Source organism: Solanum tuberosum, unplaced genomic scaffold, assembly GCF_000226075.1.
Source record: "Solanum tuberosum cultivar DM 1-3 516 R44 unplaced genomic scaffold, SolTub_3.0 scf00128, whole genome shotgun sequence".
NCBI classification, from domain to species: Eukaryota; Viridiplantae; Streptophyta; class Magnoliopsida; order Solanales; family Solanaceae; genus Solanum; species Solanum tuberosum.
This window is the reverse complement of record NW_006239053.1, coordinates 1,361,147-1,380,262: the sequence shown is the minus strand read 5'-3', so window position 1 is coordinate 1,380,262 and position 19,116 is coordinate 1,361,147. Positions and strand designations below refer to the sequence as shown.

At 32.2% G+C, this 19,116-nt stretch overlaps 3 protein-coding genes across 3 annotated transcripts in view; all 3 read left to right on the top strand.

The window, feature by feature from the left end:
• Nucleotides 1-1,402: 1,402 nt before the first annotated feature.
• LOC102603522 (uncharacterized membrane protein At1g06890-like) lies at nucleotides 1,403-6,920 on the top strand. The gene is made up of 9 exons (XM_006350819.2): nucleotides 1,403-1,531; nucleotides 1,779-1,822; nucleotides 1,903-2,055; nucleotides 3,032-3,216; nucleotides 3,862-3,929; nucleotides 5,101-5,233; nucleotides 5,455-5,616; nucleotides 5,698-5,970; nucleotides 6,520-6,920. Exons 3-9 carry the CDS (start codon nucleotides 1,935-1,937, stop codon nucleotides 6,634-6,636), a joined length of 1,059 nt encoding a protein of 352 aa, XP_006350881.1. The 5' UTR covers nucleotides 1,403-1,531; nucleotides 1,779-1,822; nucleotides 1,903-1,934; the 3' UTR covers nucleotides 6,637-6,920.
• A 799-nt stretch (nucleotides 6,921-7,719) lies between these two features.
• LOC102603181 (alpha-1,3/1,6-mannosyltransferase ALG2) lies at nucleotides 7,720-10,732 on the top strand. Its single transcript, XM_006350818.2, has 8 exons — nucleotides 7,720-7,958; nucleotides 8,143-8,259; nucleotides 8,344-8,537; nucleotides 8,615-8,720; nucleotides 8,841-8,988; nucleotides 9,308-9,447; nucleotides 9,930-10,096; nucleotides 10,239-10,732. The coding sequence occupies exons 1-8, from the start codon at nucleotides 7,898-7,900 to the stop codon at nucleotides 10,530-10,532; spliced, it is 1,227 nt and encodes a 408-aa protein (XP_006350880.1). The 5' UTR covers nucleotides 7,720-7,897; the 3' UTR covers nucleotides 10,533-10,732.
• Nucleotides 10,733-15,708: 4,976 nt separating this feature from the next.
• Nucleotides 15,709-19,116, top strand: part of LOC102602843 (uncharacterized) — an 8,457-nt gene continuing 5,049 nt past the window's right edge. Inside the window, exons 1-2 of the mRNA XM_006350817.2 lie at nucleotides 15,709-16,475; nucleotides 18,711-18,896. Coding sequence (XP_006350879.1) covers nucleotides 16,254-16,475; nucleotides 18,711-18,896 — 408 coding nt within the window. The 5' untranslated portion in view covers nucleotides 15,709-16,253. The remainder of the gene's footprint in view (nucleotides 16,476-18,710; nucleotides 18,897-19,116) is intronic.

Below are 19,116 nucleotides of genomic sequence, written 5' to 3'. Positions count from 1 at the left end.
ATGTCCACATGGGCAAATATATATGTTTAAAATACGGTATTAAATAGTTTAGGGAGGTAATAGGTCCTCATGAAAGTTTAGTATCGCAACAGCAAATTCGACAAAAGTTGGGATATTTTTCAGATCCTTATCCCTATATTTATCATTCAAATTATGAATGTGTGACAACTGAAATGAGAATGATAAAATCAATCCAAATATTGTATTCATTAAAATAATATTGCACGATACAATACGATATATGAACAATAAGTAACAACCATCCAAATGTAAACAAATTTAATACTTGTGAGAATATTTGCAAGTGAATTTATAGGTGCGGAATGTAAATTCATAATTTCTTTATAAAATTAGATATTGTAGGTATATAATTTCTAAAATTGACATAATATTACAATCTAACATTCATACTATAAGAAAGTTACATAATGCACTTTATTGTGTTTAGAGTTATTTACCTTAAAAACTAGAAATCAATTTTAATTAGTACTAATAATTTGTATTTTTTAAGGTGACATCGTATTCTAGAAATTCTAATTTCATCAATATTTTGATTGGAATGCATTTACATATTAGAAGCAATGAATGTAGTACTCTAATATGTTTGGATTCATTTTCTAGATATTTTAATTAATGTAAGAGAAACATTGAATGTAGTAATATGTTTGGATTCATTTTCTAGATATTTTAATTAATGTAAGAGAAATGTCTACATTCAATCACTAATATGAAATAAGTCTTTATTTCCAAGCATTGTTAAATTATAACAATATTTTTTCAACTATTATTAATAGAGAAAAGACATAAAGATAAATTTGAAATCCATTTTAATCGTTATGGTGAACATTAGACTTCAATGTTCCTTATAAACCTATTAAATCTTCTTCCAATATTTTCTTTCATTTTATTATATATATTAACTTGAATTAAAACAAATTTGAAATTTTACGTATTATTGAGATTAATCGCATAACATATAATAAATTTAACGTGACTCAAATCACAATCTTAAGATAAGAGGTCGATGATGGTTATCATCTGAGTGCAACACTCATGTTGAAACCCATTGGGTTCTCCAAATATTTCCTGTATATACCTTTTTCATAGATACAAACACAGTCACATGACCCGCAGGAAAAAAACTAATCGAAATTTAATAAAAAAATCTAAAAAAATAAATTTAAAATTTGATGTCTTACCATAACTAATAATAAAAGTTACAAATAATTTTACGACAAAAGATAGAGAATAATTATCAAAATTAGATGCAAATTCATGTCGCAACGCATCAATTTCCCCAAATATTTCATTAATACATATACCCCTCTGATAGACACAGTCACGTGACCCGCAGGCGAAAAGCTAGCAGGAATTCAGTTAAGAAGTCACCAATTTAATTATTAAATTACAAAAAAGTATAAATGTTAGTGGTGCAATTTTCTCCGCTCTCTTTCTAATTCTAATAATAATGCTTCAACTTCTATCGAACACTTAGCGCCTTTGTCCATTTTCGTGATCCGAAGCTTTACAGGTTCTTCTTCTTCCTCCATTTCTCTCTCTCCTTTTTACTTGTTCGTATAATCGTATGAAGATTGAAAAAATAATCCAATTTTATATAAAGTATCAGATCTATAATTTTGCATTTTGGTAATCTTCTTAATATATTAACATATTCTTTACTCTGCATTTTTTTTAAATTTGTTGTTCGTGTTTGGATCTGTATATATTTATGTTGAATAAATCTCGTTTTTAAATATATTTGAACGTTTTGTTTTCAGCTGAGCTAGTTTTGTATGATTCATGGACGCACGATTGAGATAAGGTAAAAAAAAAACTCGGTTGTCTAATTGTGAGATGATTTTGTATTTAGGTTTATGTGTGAAATTTTATATTGATGTGTAGATTTTGAAGTTGGAATTGGAGAAGGAGCGAAAATGACAGAAAGCCAGAGGTTTCAGCTGGGGACCATTGGAGCACTGTCTTTGTCGGTGGTGTCTTCTGTGTCCATTGTAATTTGCAATAAGGCGCTTATTAGCACATTAGGTTTTACATTTGGTGAGTTCTGATAACTTTTTTTCGTAATGCAAATAATGGATGGTGTTTTGTTATTTTTCTTTTGTTCGGGTTCATTAGTGTAATGACTAATCTTACAAGTGAATTGCTTACATGCTTCGTGAAATTAGGTACCTGCTTTATCATTCATAGTATTTAATTTACCTTAAAAGATGAATTAGCTGATACATCGAAATAGAGGATAATCAACATAGAGGATTTCATATTGCCAATAACAAATATTTGGATTGAAGGATATTGATTGATTTATTGATTGCTTTAACATGGTTCTATGAGATTCACGAAGAGCTTGTGCAGGAAAGTTTTCTAAGATTGTCTCGTTTCTTCTACTGGGATGAATGTGCCGACCCCAACTAGCTTGGGATTGAGGCATAGATAGTTGTTGTTTGGGTGAATGTGATTCAGTAAACGTCAATATTCTCTGTTGAAAAATGGGTTCGACAATGTAATTAGTAGGGACCAGAACAAGCTCAAATATTTGGCTTAGTTATTTCTCTGTTTGTGCTCTTCTTTAGTCATTATGCAATTATTTCCTCTATTCCTTTAATGTAAAACAGCTCAATTTGACAGTTGGTGAATTTGGCTTATGGCATATGAGCAGTAGTAGGAGAGAACACAGAATCAAATGAACCAAAAAAGAAGAAGGAGAGAACACAAAATCATGTGCAAGTGTTTGCATATAGTTAAACAAAAATTAGAACATAATGGAAATGAAAGATACTTCTAGATATTGCGCATTCGCATCTAAAATATATTTGGTTGTCAGTTGACACTTTTTTTTTTTATAAAAAAATTGATAAGGAAATAGGGAGTTGGGAAAAGGATGATCCAATTTGGATCAGGGGATTGTTGATTTGTTGACACTTCTATTTTGGTACCTGCAAAACCTCATAAAAGAAAATTTTCAATTCTTATATCATTCTGCTTTGAGTTTCTAACTTCTTAAATTTTCACTCAGCTACGACTTTGACAAGCTGGCATCTTTTAGTTACATTTTGTTCTCTCCATGTGGCAAGATGGATGAGATTTTTTGAGCACAAGCCTTTTGATCCAAAAGCCGTTATGGGCTTTGGAATACTGAATGGGTCCTCTATTGGACTTCTTAATCTAAGCCTGGGGTTTAATTCTGTTGGATTTTATCAGGTTTGTTCTTTTTCCTTTTTGCTGTTAATGACTATCTGGTTTAAATGTTTTTTACCTGGGATTCTGGCTGCCTTAAATAGTGATTTATCTGGATAAGATCTTCTCTTCCCCCTCCTTTATCTTTATTCTCATTCCTTGTCCCCTTTTTTCTGGACCTATATTTCAAGGTATAGCAATGTATCCACTGGGATAGCTTTTCCACATAAATTAGTTTTCTGGTGATTACTTGTTTGGAGTAGCTAGGTTTTATAAGATCTAAACTTGAAATTGCAACTTGCTCCACTGTAACCTTAAATTATTCACATCACAATGTGCTACAAAAATCTTATTATGAAATGCTTAATGATCATTATGAAATTAATTATCAACATACATAGCTAGCTGAATTGTAAGGTTCTTTTCTATTTTCATTTATTGGGGAGGGGCAACAAACTTTTTCCCTTTTGTGGTTCTTTTTTGCTTTTGTGGTTAGAACCTACTTTACTTAATGTGATGAGATTCTCTTGTTCCCTATTGGTCTCAAACATTCATCACAAACTCAATTCTAAGTTGTCTCTACAAAGCAAGCCCTTTAGCTTCTGACTAATTTTAGAATCTTAAATGCAGTTTTTTTTTCCTGATTTTCTTCATTGTTTTGCATTTTAGATGACAAAATTAGCAATCATCCCCTGTACAGTTCTTTTGGAGACTCTTTTCTACAGGAAAAAATTCAGGTAAAAGTACTCAACCTTGACTTTCTCAAAATGACTTTTTTTTGTGATGACTGTGGTGTCCAGGCCAGCTTTTGCGCACCTCCACTAATTCCACAGGATACCAGCAAAACGATGACTTTATTATTTCCACAAAAAGTTCTTAAAAAATCAGTTATGTTACACTAGGTAGATAGAGGATCACACTACATTTACTTCACATCTATTTTTGAGAAATTTTCTCTTCCAAGCATATCAAACATAGGAATTTGTTCTCATTTTATTAAGCTTGGAACATAACATTGGAGAAACTTTTCGTCAACATGTGGTTTGCTTGAACCGTCAAACCAGAAGTAATTTCTTGGAACAATTAAGAGTCTGAACCCTATGTCTTGTCCTTATCTAGAAAGTTGAATTCAGAGGTATAACATTATTCCCATATACAATCGTTTCTATACTAGATTTAGGGCCAACCATCATCCATAGTTAAAGGTTGAGCCAGTGAAATGATTTCACTGGCATTTCACTGGCTTCTAATACGGTTAAATGAGATAGTAGAAGACCAAGTTTTTTGACAAGTTGTGCTTTTGATATATTCCTGTAAAATGTTACTGATCATTAAGATTCTTGGAGCCAAGCCATCTCTTCTTATTTTGGGTCTTTGATAATTTAAAGACCCATTCCACCTTGTCTATTTTTATTAATTTTCTTTTTTTGGTTTTATCACTCTTAGATAGTTTGTCCTATTTTTATGCAATGTTCCTTGTTAACATGAGTGGAACTCTTTTTCAAGGAAAGTCTTTCTTGTTTAATGCAACTGTTGACTACTTATTTAAGGCTGAGCTAGACACAATTTTAAGGTTGCAAGTGACTGGTGGATTATCAGATAAATGTAATAGTAATGGAGCAGTAAGTGAGGGAACTATCTGAAAGGTTGGGTGCATATGAAGATAAATTTTTACTCAAGTGAAGTATCTTTGTGCACGAAAAGAGCTTCTTTGGCTCCACAGTTTTGACCCAAGTAACCTCTATGTATCTCTTGGTCTGGAGTGATGCTATTGCCCTATAAATTGATACTTTTATCTAAATAACATTCTGCATTCATTTACTCTTTTGCTTAAGCATTTATGAAATTACCCTTTTTGTTGTACATTTTTAGTAACGATTTGATCCCTGTCTCAACTATGATTTGCAGTAGGAATATCCAGCTTGCACTTACCGTTCTTCTCTTTGGGGTTGGAATTGCAACAGTAACTGATTTGCAGCTCAATTTACTGGGTTCTGTTTTATCTATGTTTGCAATTGTCACCACTTGTATCGCGCAGATTGTATCCTTTACTGAATGGTCAATCAATCTTTTTCAGTTCTTTCCCTTACTGGCTCTGCTTACTTCATAAATCCCCAGTTTAGCAACCTTACTTTTGGCAAATAAGACTTTAAATTTTTATGGAAGTTGTTTTGTATGTGTTAGAAAATGATGTTGGACCTATAGTTCACAGCTATTACATCATATCATCTCTTGCTTGGATATCTTAACCCATCTTCTTAGATGACGAATACCATCCAGAAGAAGTTCAAGGTTTCTTCAACCCAGCTCCTGTATCAATCTTGTCCTTATCAATCAATTACTTTGTTTATAGTAGGACCATTTTTAGATTGGCTTTTGACAAATCAGAATGTATTTGCTTTCAACTACACACAAAATGTGGTGGTAAGTTAGAAAATCATTTTCAATTTTAATCTAGATATTGGCATTTAGCACTATTTGTTAACTTCAACGTGTTGATGGCAGGCCTTTATTGTTCTATCCTGCCTTATATCCGTCTCTGTGAACTTCAGTACTTTTTTGGTAATTGGCAAGACTTCTCCAGTCACCTATCAGGTCCTTGGGCATCTAAAAACATGTCTTGTTTTGGCCTTTGGGTATGTTCTACTTCGTGATCCCTTCAGCTGGCGAAACATTCTGGGTATCGTCATTGCTATGCTTGGGATGATACTCTATTCATATTGTTGTTCCATTGAGAGCCAGCAGAAGTCTATAGAGGCTGCATCCCTTCTGTCTCAGGTATTACACCTTTGTTTTTTGGTGTTCCACATTGTGCTAGGCAAAAAAGGTATTTCATATTATCATACACCAACTTGTGCAATATCTTGATTTGCAAGATGATTGTTAACGATGTCCAATACTACCTCCCTTCATTCCACCTCATTACACTAGTACTAGATTTGCAATATTTCTTCTGAAATCGTTTAGTTAGTGGCATAAGTCGTTAGAGGGGCAGATCTAGAAGAAAGTTGTCATTAAATTCTTGTGCTCCCTTTACTGCCTCATTGTGTGTCACCTCATTACACTGCACTTCTAGACGGAAAGAAAACGAAACTTGCAAAATGGTTTAATTAGTTAGTGGCATGGGCCATGGGAGAGGCAGATTTGGAAGAAAAGTAAACTCTAAAACCTTATGCTCCCTTCATTTTAAACCACTACTCTTCTAGTGCTTATACCGAATGGTCACGGTTCCAGAAGCTGGTGGGGACTTGTGTTTTACTATCATCTTTCCTTTATGCATTTAGAACATAGATTTACTAATTCTCTCTGTTGTTTCTGTGGTTGAAGGTAAACGAAAGTGAAACCGATCCTCTAATAAATGTTGAAAAAGGCTCTGGCAATTTACCAGATAGTGTTGTTGCTCAGGCCCCTAGCTGGAATTCTAGCAAGGATCAGCACGTATAAAGCTTCTAACGGTTGGCTATTGGCTAGCCGTTTGATCAGAGTATAGGTAGACGTTTTCAGCAATGAAGATGTGTCTGCAAAGTTTTCCATACGTCACACAATGTGTTACAACTTACAACATTTGAAAAGAATATAGTTTTCTATTTTGCATTGCAGTTGGTAGATTTGAAGTATAAGGATAGCTGTCGCAACTTAGCATTTTTGTTATCGAGACTTGTACTAGTTAGACACACTTATATACTATACTAATTTACCTAGTTGAGTATTATGTTCCTCAGCAGCTCTCAAATTATTTCTTTCTTGGATTAGTTTTTGTTCATATGAAGCAAATGAAGATGTTGAATTCGAATTGATTAGATTTCTTTGTTCATTTTGCTCGTCTTTAATTATTTTAGTTCTTGTCTCTTCCCATATATGAGGGTTTTACATAGTAACTTTCAATATTTAATTGAGATGATGTAAATTTTCTCTTCACCTTTTCCCCTATTTAAGGTGACTACATAAAATTGCCTAAATAAAATTAAATAGGGTAAGTTGAAGGAGTAGCAAGGGGGAGGAGAAAGGCTAAGACAGACAGAATTCTCTACATTACTAATTATTGTGATTTATAGTAATTTTTAAATATACATATATTATTTTAAAAGGCTGAAGGTTTCTATGTTCAAATTCACAAGTTAGAATTTAGAAATTAAAATTCAAAATTTTAACTGTGTCGTTGGGATAGAGGGATTAATAATTATTCAAGGGCCAACAATCCTTTTAGTATTTCTCACTCGATAAATGATATCCAAGTTTCATTTTGTATTTTTACCTCTTCTAGGAGCTCCCTTTTGCTTCTTTAGTGATTCGAATTCATAACTTAAAGTCGAGGCAAAAGATGTTTACCACTTAGATAACCCCTTTCGGTCTTATTTAAGCATTTGTTTAATGTGTGCCCTATTAGAAAACAACCCAACGACAACAAAAATAAAAACATCTCTTTCATTTTAATTTAATTTACATGACATTATTTATTGAAACATAAATTTTCAGAAAATAAAGAATATTTTTCAAATTGCATAATGAGAATATTAAAATTATATTATTTTTAAAAAAAAAATCAGGACGGACTAAAAGTGTAATTTTACATCCAGCGCCGGCGAAGTAAAGCAATCGGATGACTTTCTCCGCCACCTCTTCTCCTTCAGCAATCTCCGGCTATTGACCCGACCCGTTTTTTATCTCTATTTTCCCCTACACCCGCTTTTTCTCATAAACAACAATGGAGAAAAAAGGGAGCTCGAAGATGAATATCGCGATAATCCATCCTGATCTCGGAATCGGTAAATTATTATCTACACATATTTATATTTCTTTCATAGATCTGTTTATCATTGCAATTTGTTGAATCCTTGATCAAATGAGTTATTTGTAGAAGATCATAAATTTCAAAAAAATGGGTATAATAATTTTTTGCGTCAATGAGCAGATCTATGGGTTAATGGAAGCATATTTTATCATGTTTAGGTGGAGCTGAAAGGCTAATTGTTGATGCTGCTATGGAACTTGCTTCTTTAGGGCATAAAGTTCACATTTTTACTTCACATCATGATAAAAATCGATGTTTTGAGGAGACTCTGTCTGGTTAGAAATCTTACTTTCTATACTCAAGTCATATGCTAAACAAACATCCATTGTGCCCTTACTGATGTGAATACCACTTTACAGGTGTGTTTGATATTACAGTTTATGGTGCTTTTCTTCCTCGACATATCTTTTATCGGCTTCATGCAGTATGTGCATACTTGCGGTGCATGTTTGTTGCTCTCTGCTTGTTGTTTATGTGGCCTTCATTTGATGTAATTCTAGCAGATCAAGTCTCTGTTGTCGTTCCGATATTGAAGTTAAAGAAGTCTGCTAAGGTATTTTGATGGATTTGATGAAATCAACTGCTATGTAATGATCATTGAGATATATATGAAGTTTATACCTCATGCAGGTTGTATTCTATTGCCATTTTCCAGATCTTTTGCTGGCGCAACGTACAACTATTCTTAGGAGGATATATCGGAAACCTATTGACTTCATAGAAGAAATAACAACAGGTTTTTGTTGACATTTTGCCTTCTGTCCGTGGTGTTGTTTATCTGTTATCGACGTTTTACTTGTGTTTTCTTATCTGTTCAAACATCTGCTTCTTCTTTGATTGCTTGGTTAAACTATAGGAATGGCAGATTTGATTCTGGTTAACAGCAGGTTTACAGCATCTACTTTTGCATCAACTTTCAAGAACCTAGATGCTTGTGGGATTAAACCAGCTGTTTTGTACCCAGCTGTCAATGTTGATCAGTTTGAGAAACCTGATGCCATCAAGTAAGAGACACCTTTCCATCTCTTGGTACCTTCTAGTTCGAGGTCTGATTGCAATAACACAACAGATTTCAATATTTGTTTCTTTTTAATTTTCAAATGCATCTGCCCTGGAGTTCCTGCCCTTCCTTGCGCTCTTAAAATAGAGGGAGGAGGGGAGGGATAGTAGGGAGGTAGAGAGAAGGTTACTCCATAGAGCTCAAAGAAACACAACTAATATATCAGATGGTAGTGTCATTTCAGTTATTCCTTTGTCCCTTGGAGGGGCATCTGATAAAATTGGAGCAATACAGTGATAACTTCTGTTGTTCATTTCTTTTAGGCTGAACTTTCTATCCATCAATCGATTTGAGAGAAAAAAGAACATAGAATTGGCAATATCTGCCTTTGCCATGGTTCACGCCCATGAAGTCCATGATCATCAAGGAGTTAACATGAATGATGTTTCCTTGACTGTTGCAGGCAAGTTTCTTCAATTCTTCAACTTCAATGTATGCTGCATTATCCACCAACATTTCCTTGTTCTCTGTTTTGCTTCTGTCATCTCTTTTATTTGCTGTTGGTATTCATCTTGTATGGTTGATTTGCCTTATTTATCTTGCTGTTTAGGTTTTGCGGAGTTTATCTAGAGCCAATAAGATATATGAACCTGTCTGATCTCATGTAAATGATAAGGATATTTAGTGCCCTGAAACTATATAAAAATCAGATGCTACTTGTTATTGATCAAGTTAGCTATAGGACTTTTTTGGGTGCTTGTCTCCCTTTGATGATAAGCCCTTTTTTTTTTCTTTTTATGTGCCCTTAATACCTTGAATAGATGGATTTAAAGTATACTTCAATAAACGAGTCCAAGATACCCGTTGTCTACCATCAGTGGCTGAATATATACTCAAAAGAAATCATCTTGCATGCTAATAGAGTTCTTCCTGCTTTTATTTCAGGAGGCTTTGATAATCGCCTTAGAGAGAATGTTGAGTATCTAGAAGAACTGAAAAAGTTGGCAGAAAGGGAAGGTGTTTCTCAGCGGGTCAGATTCATCACATCTTGCTCTACTGCTGAGAGAAATGCACTCCTTGGCCAATGCCTATGTGTTCTTTATACACCAAAGGTATGTTTCTCGAGAGTGACTTGTTGGAGGAATGTTTGTCTTACCTTGGAGTATGCTGTTAGAAGGAGCATCTCCGTCTTTTCCCATGTTTTTTTCACCTTGAAAGTAGGATGACATTTTCTTTCCTTTTTTGGAAGAGTAGGATGAGCATTTTGGCATTGTTCCTTTGGAAGCAATGGCAGCCTATAAACCTGTTATTGCCTGCAATAGTGGGGGTCCAGTGGAGACAGTAAAGCATGGCGTGACGGGCTTCCTCTGTGACCCTAGCCCACGAGAGTTTGCTTCAGCAATGTCTAATTTTATTCAGGATCCTCACATGTCTGAAAAAATGGGGCAAGATGCTCGTCAACACGTTGCTGAGTCATTCTCTACCAAGATTTTTGGCCAGCATTTGAATAGATATCTTGTTGATATTGCTCGAGGTAAGAAGGAATAAGTATCCTTTCAGACTGTTACCTTAATAGCAAGTTGTCCTATTAGGAAGTTGTAGTTAAATTAACTCCTAGCGGGAGTTAGTGCACCGGGCTGTCCCTTTTTAGTTTAGATTAACTCATGGTGATTGCACTACACTGATTGTGATACAAAAGTTGGGAAGACATTCTTTTTTCTTATTAATGCTTATAAAAAGTTGCAGAATACTTGTTAAAAATAGAAGGTTATGGGTTGTGGATGTGGTTTCCCAGCCGTTCTTTTTAGGTTCATTTCTCGGATAGTCACTCAACTAATACTTATTATTTCAGAATACCACTTTTCTTGTTAAATCTAGTTTTCTTCAACAGAGAAAATGATATTCTAAGATAATAACTACTATTACTAGTTGAGTGGTTGAGAAATCAACTCCATTCTGTTTTCAGAAAGTATTGACGTATAAATTAGTGTTTAGTTTTATAGTGATCGACGTTGGAATATCAAATTTATTGATCAAACAATCAAACTTGATTAAAAATGAGTCTCCAATGAGAAAATTAAAGTAGGGAAAGAGGATGAAATTGCTTCGTCCTTCTTTATGGCTTAAAAATAATGAAAAATAATAATTGGCTAATGCAACTTAATAATCATTTCATCATTGATTATGCACTATGATAATTGACAAGCCTTTCGTATTTTGCCAAATTTTACAATTACGTTTCAATCCAAGTGATTTGAAGTATGCAATATGAAATCAATAAAGTAGTTGAGAATTATGAGATTTTTTAAATTTTTGTCGAAATAAAAACATTCAAAATGTCTTCGTTGATGGAAGGTAACATATTTCATAAAATTAATCGAGATGAATGTAAGTTGATCCGAGAAAAGAGTTACTATTAAACAACTTATGATATGGTCCCCCTTGCAATTTTTCAAGATTCCTTATCCTTTTCATACTTAAAAAGGATTTGTCACTTTGTTGTATTACATAAAAAAAGACATTATCCAAACAAACAGAATTATTTTGTATACCGTCATGTCATAGAAAGTATACACGCTTAAACCGTGACCCAATAAATTTGTGGTCTACGCTATTTAAACTTATAAAATACGATTCTTTTTTTACATTATCAGGTCATTTGAAAATATTTTATGGATATATTTTTGTGACAAGTGGCTTGTTACATCGAGTAAAATTATGTTAATAGTATTTAATCAACAATCGACTCAAACCGACTCATGAACATCTGTAAAGATGACATAATCTTTAAAACTTGTGTGTGACCCACTGTGTAACGGAATTATGAAAAACGACGAAAATGATACTCTGTATAAGTTTGGCTTTTCCTTAAACGTGTAGGAACGATATCTCTATCTCACTGTATATGTGAAAAAAAGATAAGCTTTTTTGTCGCGCGACTTTTAATAACATTCAATGAATTCTTTTAACGTTTGCCGTATAAATGATGTAAATATACTTTTTACATTATCGATAAGTAAACGACAAAATTGACTCAAAACTCATGTTTTTAGTAAAATTAATAATCTTTTTAACATTTACCGTATAAATGATGTAAATATACTTTTTACACTATCGATAAGTAAACGACAAAATTGACTCAAAACTCATGTTTTTAGTAAAATTAATAATTTTTTTAACATTTACCGTATAAATGATGTAAATATACTTCTTACACTATTAATAAGTAAACGACAAAATTGACTCAGAACTGATGTTTTTAGTAAGATTAATAATTTGTTTAACGTTTATCGTATAAATAATGTAAATATACTTTTTACACTATTGATAAGTAAACGACAAAATTGACTCAAAACTCATGTTTTCAATAAATTAATATTTTTTTTAACGTTTACTGTTTATATGATGTAAATATACTTTTTACAGTATCGATAAGTAAACGACAAAATTGACTCAAAACTCATGTTTTTAATAAATTAATATATTTTTTAACGTTTACTGTTTATATGATGTAAATATACTTTTTACACTATTGATAAGTAAACGACAAAATTGACTCAAAACTCATGTTTTTAATAAAACTAGTTTTTTGACACGTGCGTTGCACGTGATTACCAATTCAGAAAATATATGTTATAGTAAATAGCATTGCTTATTTAAGCGAAGATGTGAACAATAAGCTTTGCACAAAATAATATTGCAGATTCTTTTGTGAATGTTAAATGTGGATTAATAATTTTTTTAACGTTTATTGTATAAATTATATAAATATACTTTTTACACTATCGATGAGTAAACGACAACATTGACTCAAAACTCATATTTTTAATAAAATTAATAATTTTTTTAACATCTACCGTATAAATGATGTAAATATACTTTTTACACTATCGATAAGTAAATGACAAAATTGACTCAAAACTCATGTTTTTAGTAAAATTAATAATTTTTTTAACGTTTACCGTATAAATGATGTAAATATACTTCTTATAGTATCAATAAGTAAACGACAAAATTGACTCAGAACTCATGTTTTTAGTAAAATTAATATTTTTTTTAACGTTTACTGTATAAATGATGTAAATATACTTTTTACACTATCGATAAGTAAACGACAAAATTGACTCAAAACTCATGTTTTTAATAAAATTAATAATTTTTTTAATGTTTACCGTATAAATGATGTAAATATACTTTTTACACTATCGATAAGTAAACGACAAAATTGACTCAAAACTCATGTTTTTAATAAAATTAATATATTTTTTAACGTTTACTGTATAAATGATGTAAATATACTTTTTACACTATCGATAAGCAAACGACAAAATTGACTCATAACTCATGTTTTTAATAAAACTAATTTTTTGACACGTGTGTTGCACGTGATTACCAATTCAGAAAATATGTGTTATAGTAAATAGCATTGCTTATTTAAGCGAAGATGTGAACAATAAACTTTGCACAAAATAATATTGCAAATTCTTTTGTGAATGTTAAATGTGGATTAATAATTTTTTTAACGTTTACTGTATAAATGATGTAAATATACTTTTTACACTATCGATAAGTAAATGACAAAATTAACACAAAACTCATGTTTTTAATAGAATTAATAATTTTTTTAACGTCTACCGTATAAATGATGTAAATATACTTTTTACACTATCGACAAGTAAACGACAAAATTGACATAAAACTCATGTTTTTAATAAAATTAATATTTTTTTAACGTCTACCGTAGTAAATATACTTTTTACACTATCGATAAGTAAACGACAAAATTGTCATAAAACTCATGTTTTAATAAATTTAATATTCTTTTAACGTTTACTGTATAAATTATATAAATATATATTTTTTACATTGTCAATAAATAAAAGACAAATCGACTGAAAACTTATGTTGCGACTTGCGACAAGCAAGTAGGTATTCACATGGTGGCACTTGATATGTTACACATGGTTGATCTTTTTACTTGCTATGTTACACATTTAGGTGATAAATCATTTGTTTTTTCATTATCTAAACGATAATTAATTAATTATTTTATTTTGGTGGATTATTTTGGAATTATCGTGGAGATTCGTCATTTTTATTTTTTAGGTGTGCATGCATCAGATAAATTCACTCATGTGCAATAATTCTTGTACTAGGCAAATTCAATGTGACAAATTAGATCGAGAAAACGTTGATATAAGAAATTGATGTGTGACTTCCTTTATTAAGTACTACTATCTATGTACCAACCTAATTATCCTTACGGGTTTTTTTATGGTATTTTATTCTTTCTCAATTTGTTTAATCATAGTACGAGGATATTATATTAATGTTAAAATGAGATGCATGTGACAAATGATTTTTAAAGTGCTAAGCCATTTTATTCTCTCTCAAATTGTTAATTAAATCATAGTACAGGAATATATTAATTAATGCTAAAATGAGATGCATGTGAAAAATGATTAAAGTTCTAAGTCTAAAAATATCAAGATGGTCCAGACCAAAAATCTGAATTTTGAAATCATGTTTGTCTAGTCGTATTAGAAGAAGAAAAAAAATTAATGTCAACAATGAAATTAAATAATTTTGACTCATCTCGATTTCACAAATGTTGAAACACTGCGATAACAACGATAGCAATTATGGCTCGATCCCTAACACGTTAAAATCAACTATATAAATTTGTATGTATAATACTATTCAATTTAAACTCATCTATATCAATATTATATATATAAATTAAAATTATAGAAAAGAAAATATAAAAATAATAGAAGTTTTTTTTTAAATTTTCTACGGACGTATAAATATAATATTTTGAAAATGTTTTTTTTTTTTAAGAAAAGATATTTTTAAAGCAATGTTTGGTTATATATTGGAATGGACTTTTCGTTTTGACTTTTTTTTCAAATTTGATCAATTGGAGACGTGGGTTTTTAAAATTGAAATGCATGTTCAAATACAATTTCAATCGTTGAAAATTATTTTTCAACTTTAAAAATACTTTTAATTTTTCCAAGTATCAGTCAAATCTATATTCAAACGTCTACTTAAAGTAAAATTATAAATGCTAAAACATTTATTTTGTTATTTATCCTATCCAATAAAGGAAAAATAATATTCTCCTAACTAATTATTCATAGGAATAAATCGAGGAAGAAGAGTTCCAGATTCTCTTTCTTTTTATTTTAGGAATTTTCCATAAAAGGGAATTTGTTTAAAGTGGGGCTACAGTAGAGTCAAATCTATAAATTAAAGTCTTAATAAATAAAGTATTTTTAAATTTATGTTATCAAATATTATTTGACACAAAAAAACAATAAAATTTTCTATGAATTTCTTTGACTTGAATATAATAAATAAAAAAATTCAATCTAGGAAAAAAAAGTAATTGATATATAAACATCCCATATTTGCATAAAATCATGAAAAATAATAATCAAATATCTCTATACTAGTTAACATCTAATTATTTGCTCTAAAAATTCTTTCCAAATAGTCTTAAATCTTTTCACAAGACAAACAAATATGATGTTTTCAATCAATGGTTATTAATCGAAAGTAAGTTTGTATTACGTATTATTACTAATACCATGACTTGTTTTTACTTTGCGAAAATTAATTTGACTAACATTTAACGTTTAATTAACTCGAATTTCGAAAAGTGAAAAGTCACATAAATTTTAGTATATATAATAAAGTTTGATCGGGATATATAAAGTCGTAAAGCAAAAATTAGATAAGTTATGAATAACGGCATTTGAACATTGCGCCACCGTGTTCCGCCGTAGAGTTCACCGGTGTCCGACAGAAAACAGAGTAATCTCGAAGAAAAAAAAAACCCAAAACATATATATATGTATACAAGAATTGCACGTAATTGCAGGTAGAAACGGATGTGAAGAAAAGCAGAAGAAAGTTTTTTTGGATTTTGAGGAAGAAAACAAGAACAGAGAGGGGTAGGGGTGGTAGGGTTATGGGGGGAGGTGGGGGCAATTGAGAATTGTCTCCTTCTCCGGAATTTTTTGTTCCCTTTTTCTTCTTGACATTAAAGACGATAATCAGATTACCGATATCCAAAAAAAATATACATGACATAAATACTATATATAGCAATATTTTTTCTTCATTTTCCCCCATTTACCCATTTGTTTACTTTGTCTAGAACATTCCATGTTGTCAATGGCCTCTAAAACCCTACAATTTTCTTGGGTATTAATCAGGATTTTTTTTTAATTTTTTTTTTTTGGTTGATAAGGAAGGGGGGTTATGGGTTCTTGTGGAGTCGTAAACCGGGTTGAAATGGAGCCTCGATGGGTGGAAATGTTGGGTCCTGATCCATCGGCAGTTACGGAGGATAGTTGGGCTGTTGCTGAAGAAGCTGTACAAGAGGTTGTGAATTGTGTTCATCCGACTCTTGATACTGAAGAGAAGAGGAAAGATGTTGTTGATTATGTGCAGAGACTCATCAGATGTACTCTTGGATGCGAGGTCATTTTTTCCTGAATTTAATTTGATTTGATTAATTGATTGCATAATTGAGATTTTAGCTGTTGATTCCTGAATTTGCATGTCTATTTGCTGTTCCAATTCAATCGAAATGTTATTTTAGCTTTCAATTGATAACTCATCAGATGTTCTCTTGGTATGTTTTTTTTTTTTGGATGGTGTTGGGGGTTGGGGGATTGGTCAACTTGTTGGGGGTTACAAAACAGTGTGTTACCTTTTCTTGGATGGTTTTTTCATATCTGCTGAACAGATAAGGGTAAACTTAATCGTTTACGATCTATCTCAACGGATACTTTACTAATCTAAGATGGTATGAAAGAAAGGTGGGGGGGATGGTTGTCGAAAGAGAACAAAATCGCTATTTACTGCGACCGTTACACTACATTATTAGCGGCGTTTCTTTTTTACAACTACAACATACCTATTGTAATCCCACAAGTGAGGTCTGTTGAGTGTTGTTTCGGGTAGACCCTTGACTCAAATGACGTGTAATTAAAGCAGGATTGGAAGAGATTTTTTCTTTTTTGTAGTTCGAAAAGAACAAAATCGCTATTTACTGCGACCGTTGTACTACATTATTTTCTTGGATGGTTTTTTCATATCTGCTGAACAGATAAGGGTAAACTTAGTCGTTTACGATCTATCTCAACGGATACTTTACTAATCTAAGATGGTAAGAAAGAAGGGGTGGGGGGTGGGGGTTGTCGGAAAAGAACAAAATCACTATTTACTGTGACCGTTACACTACATTATTAGCGGCGTTTCTTTTTTACAACTACAACATACCTATTGTAATCCCACAAGTGAGGTCTGTTGAGTGTTGTTTTGGGTAGACCCTTGACTCAAATTAATTAAAGCAGGATTGGAAGAGATTTTTGTTTTTTGTAGTTGGAAGAGAACAAAATCGCTATTTACTGCGACCGTTTTACTACATTATTAGCGGCGTTCCTTTTTTACAACAACTACAACATACCTATTGCAATCCCACAAGTGAGGTCTGTCGAGTGTTGTTTCGGGTAGACCCTCGACTCAAATGACGTGTAATTAAAGCAGGATTGGAAGAGATTTTCTTTTTTGTAATAACAAAATGCTGTTTGTGCCTACTTACAAACACCTCGACTAATCCGCCTAGTCCTTGCTGCTTCACACCAGCACATGTACCGAGTCATCAATGTTTAGGAAGATGGGAAGAATTCAATTAATATAAGTTTCACTTTGATGAGATTAGGACCTTGGCTCTGAAGGTTGTCTCTTTAGCTCTTCAACTGCATGACTAGGCCACCCCCGTTGGTGGCCAATTTTAAAAAAATTAAAGTTCTACTGCAGATTGTAGTGTTAAGCTGAAGATTCGCTTCTGGCAGATTTACTTCTTACTCGTTCATCTATTTTTCGGTAAACCAGGATATTTCATTGTAATGTTTGCCGCACTACTTCAGGAGTGATATTTCACTAATTTATTTCTGCTAGTAAAAGTGTAAGCTGATTCCTTATTGATGAGGCTGACAACACTTACTTCCATAGCTGTTTTTTCTTTCATTGCGTGTCAAGTAGTTTCTTGTCTCTTTAAGTGTTCTTTATACACCTCTGAGTCAATTCAAGATCAGGAAACTAATTTAGTTGTTAATTAAACATATCAGATTAAGACCGAAGTGTGTGATTCATCTTTTAATTCTACTACAGTTTTAACATAATGCATAACTTAGTAAAAAATGAACCCCTTTGTTCCAGCCGACTAACTTGAACAACTCTATACATTTGAAATGTTCAAATCTTCTCTAGCTTTATTGTCCACAGAATAGTTGAATGTTTTTTTCTCTCTCTGAATCTGGGGCGGATCTAGCATACATTGCATAGTAGAATTCCAAACCAAGTAGCTTTGGATTGGACATTGTATATGTGCTAAAATCCCACTAAATAAGGACAGATTATTGATTTCTTATCCAGTAAATCAAATGTTATGTGTTGGAATTCCGAACTCGAACCCATAGTGTTTAAATCCTGGATCACCCCTGCTTCAAATTACATTCTGCTTCCTTAGTTGGCATCAGCTTCAATATTGCATAGTCTGGTGTGCTTGAACTTGAAACCTAAGTTTATCATCACATATTGTGCTTGAAGCATGTCACTTCTGTTTTATGTTTTCTAACTGTTTTAAGGTATATCTCGCTATCTATTATCTTAATTGAGTTTTGCTGATTATACTTGTTTGTCATACAGGTTTTCTCATATGGATCAGTGCCACTGAAGACCTACCTTCCTGATGGTGACATTGATTTGACTGTTTTTGGCAGTCCTGTTATTGAAGAAACATTAGCCCGTGATGTTCTCGCTGTTCTGCAGGAAGAAGAGCTAAAGGAAAATACTGAGTATGATGTCAAGGATCCCCAATTTATTGATGCTGAGGTTCTTTCCTAACTCTAATGACAGAAGTATACTCAAACCTTCAAAGTCTGTAAAACGAACTGGGTTGGATGAAGTATTTCACAATTCTTTCACAGCTACAAATAGTTTTTATCTTGATATCCTGCCACCTATGGAAGATGGATACTTGAGTCTAAGCATAGGGGAGCTATTAGCATGCCTATTTCTTTTTTTTTGGTGTGGTGCGCGTGCGTGGGGGGGG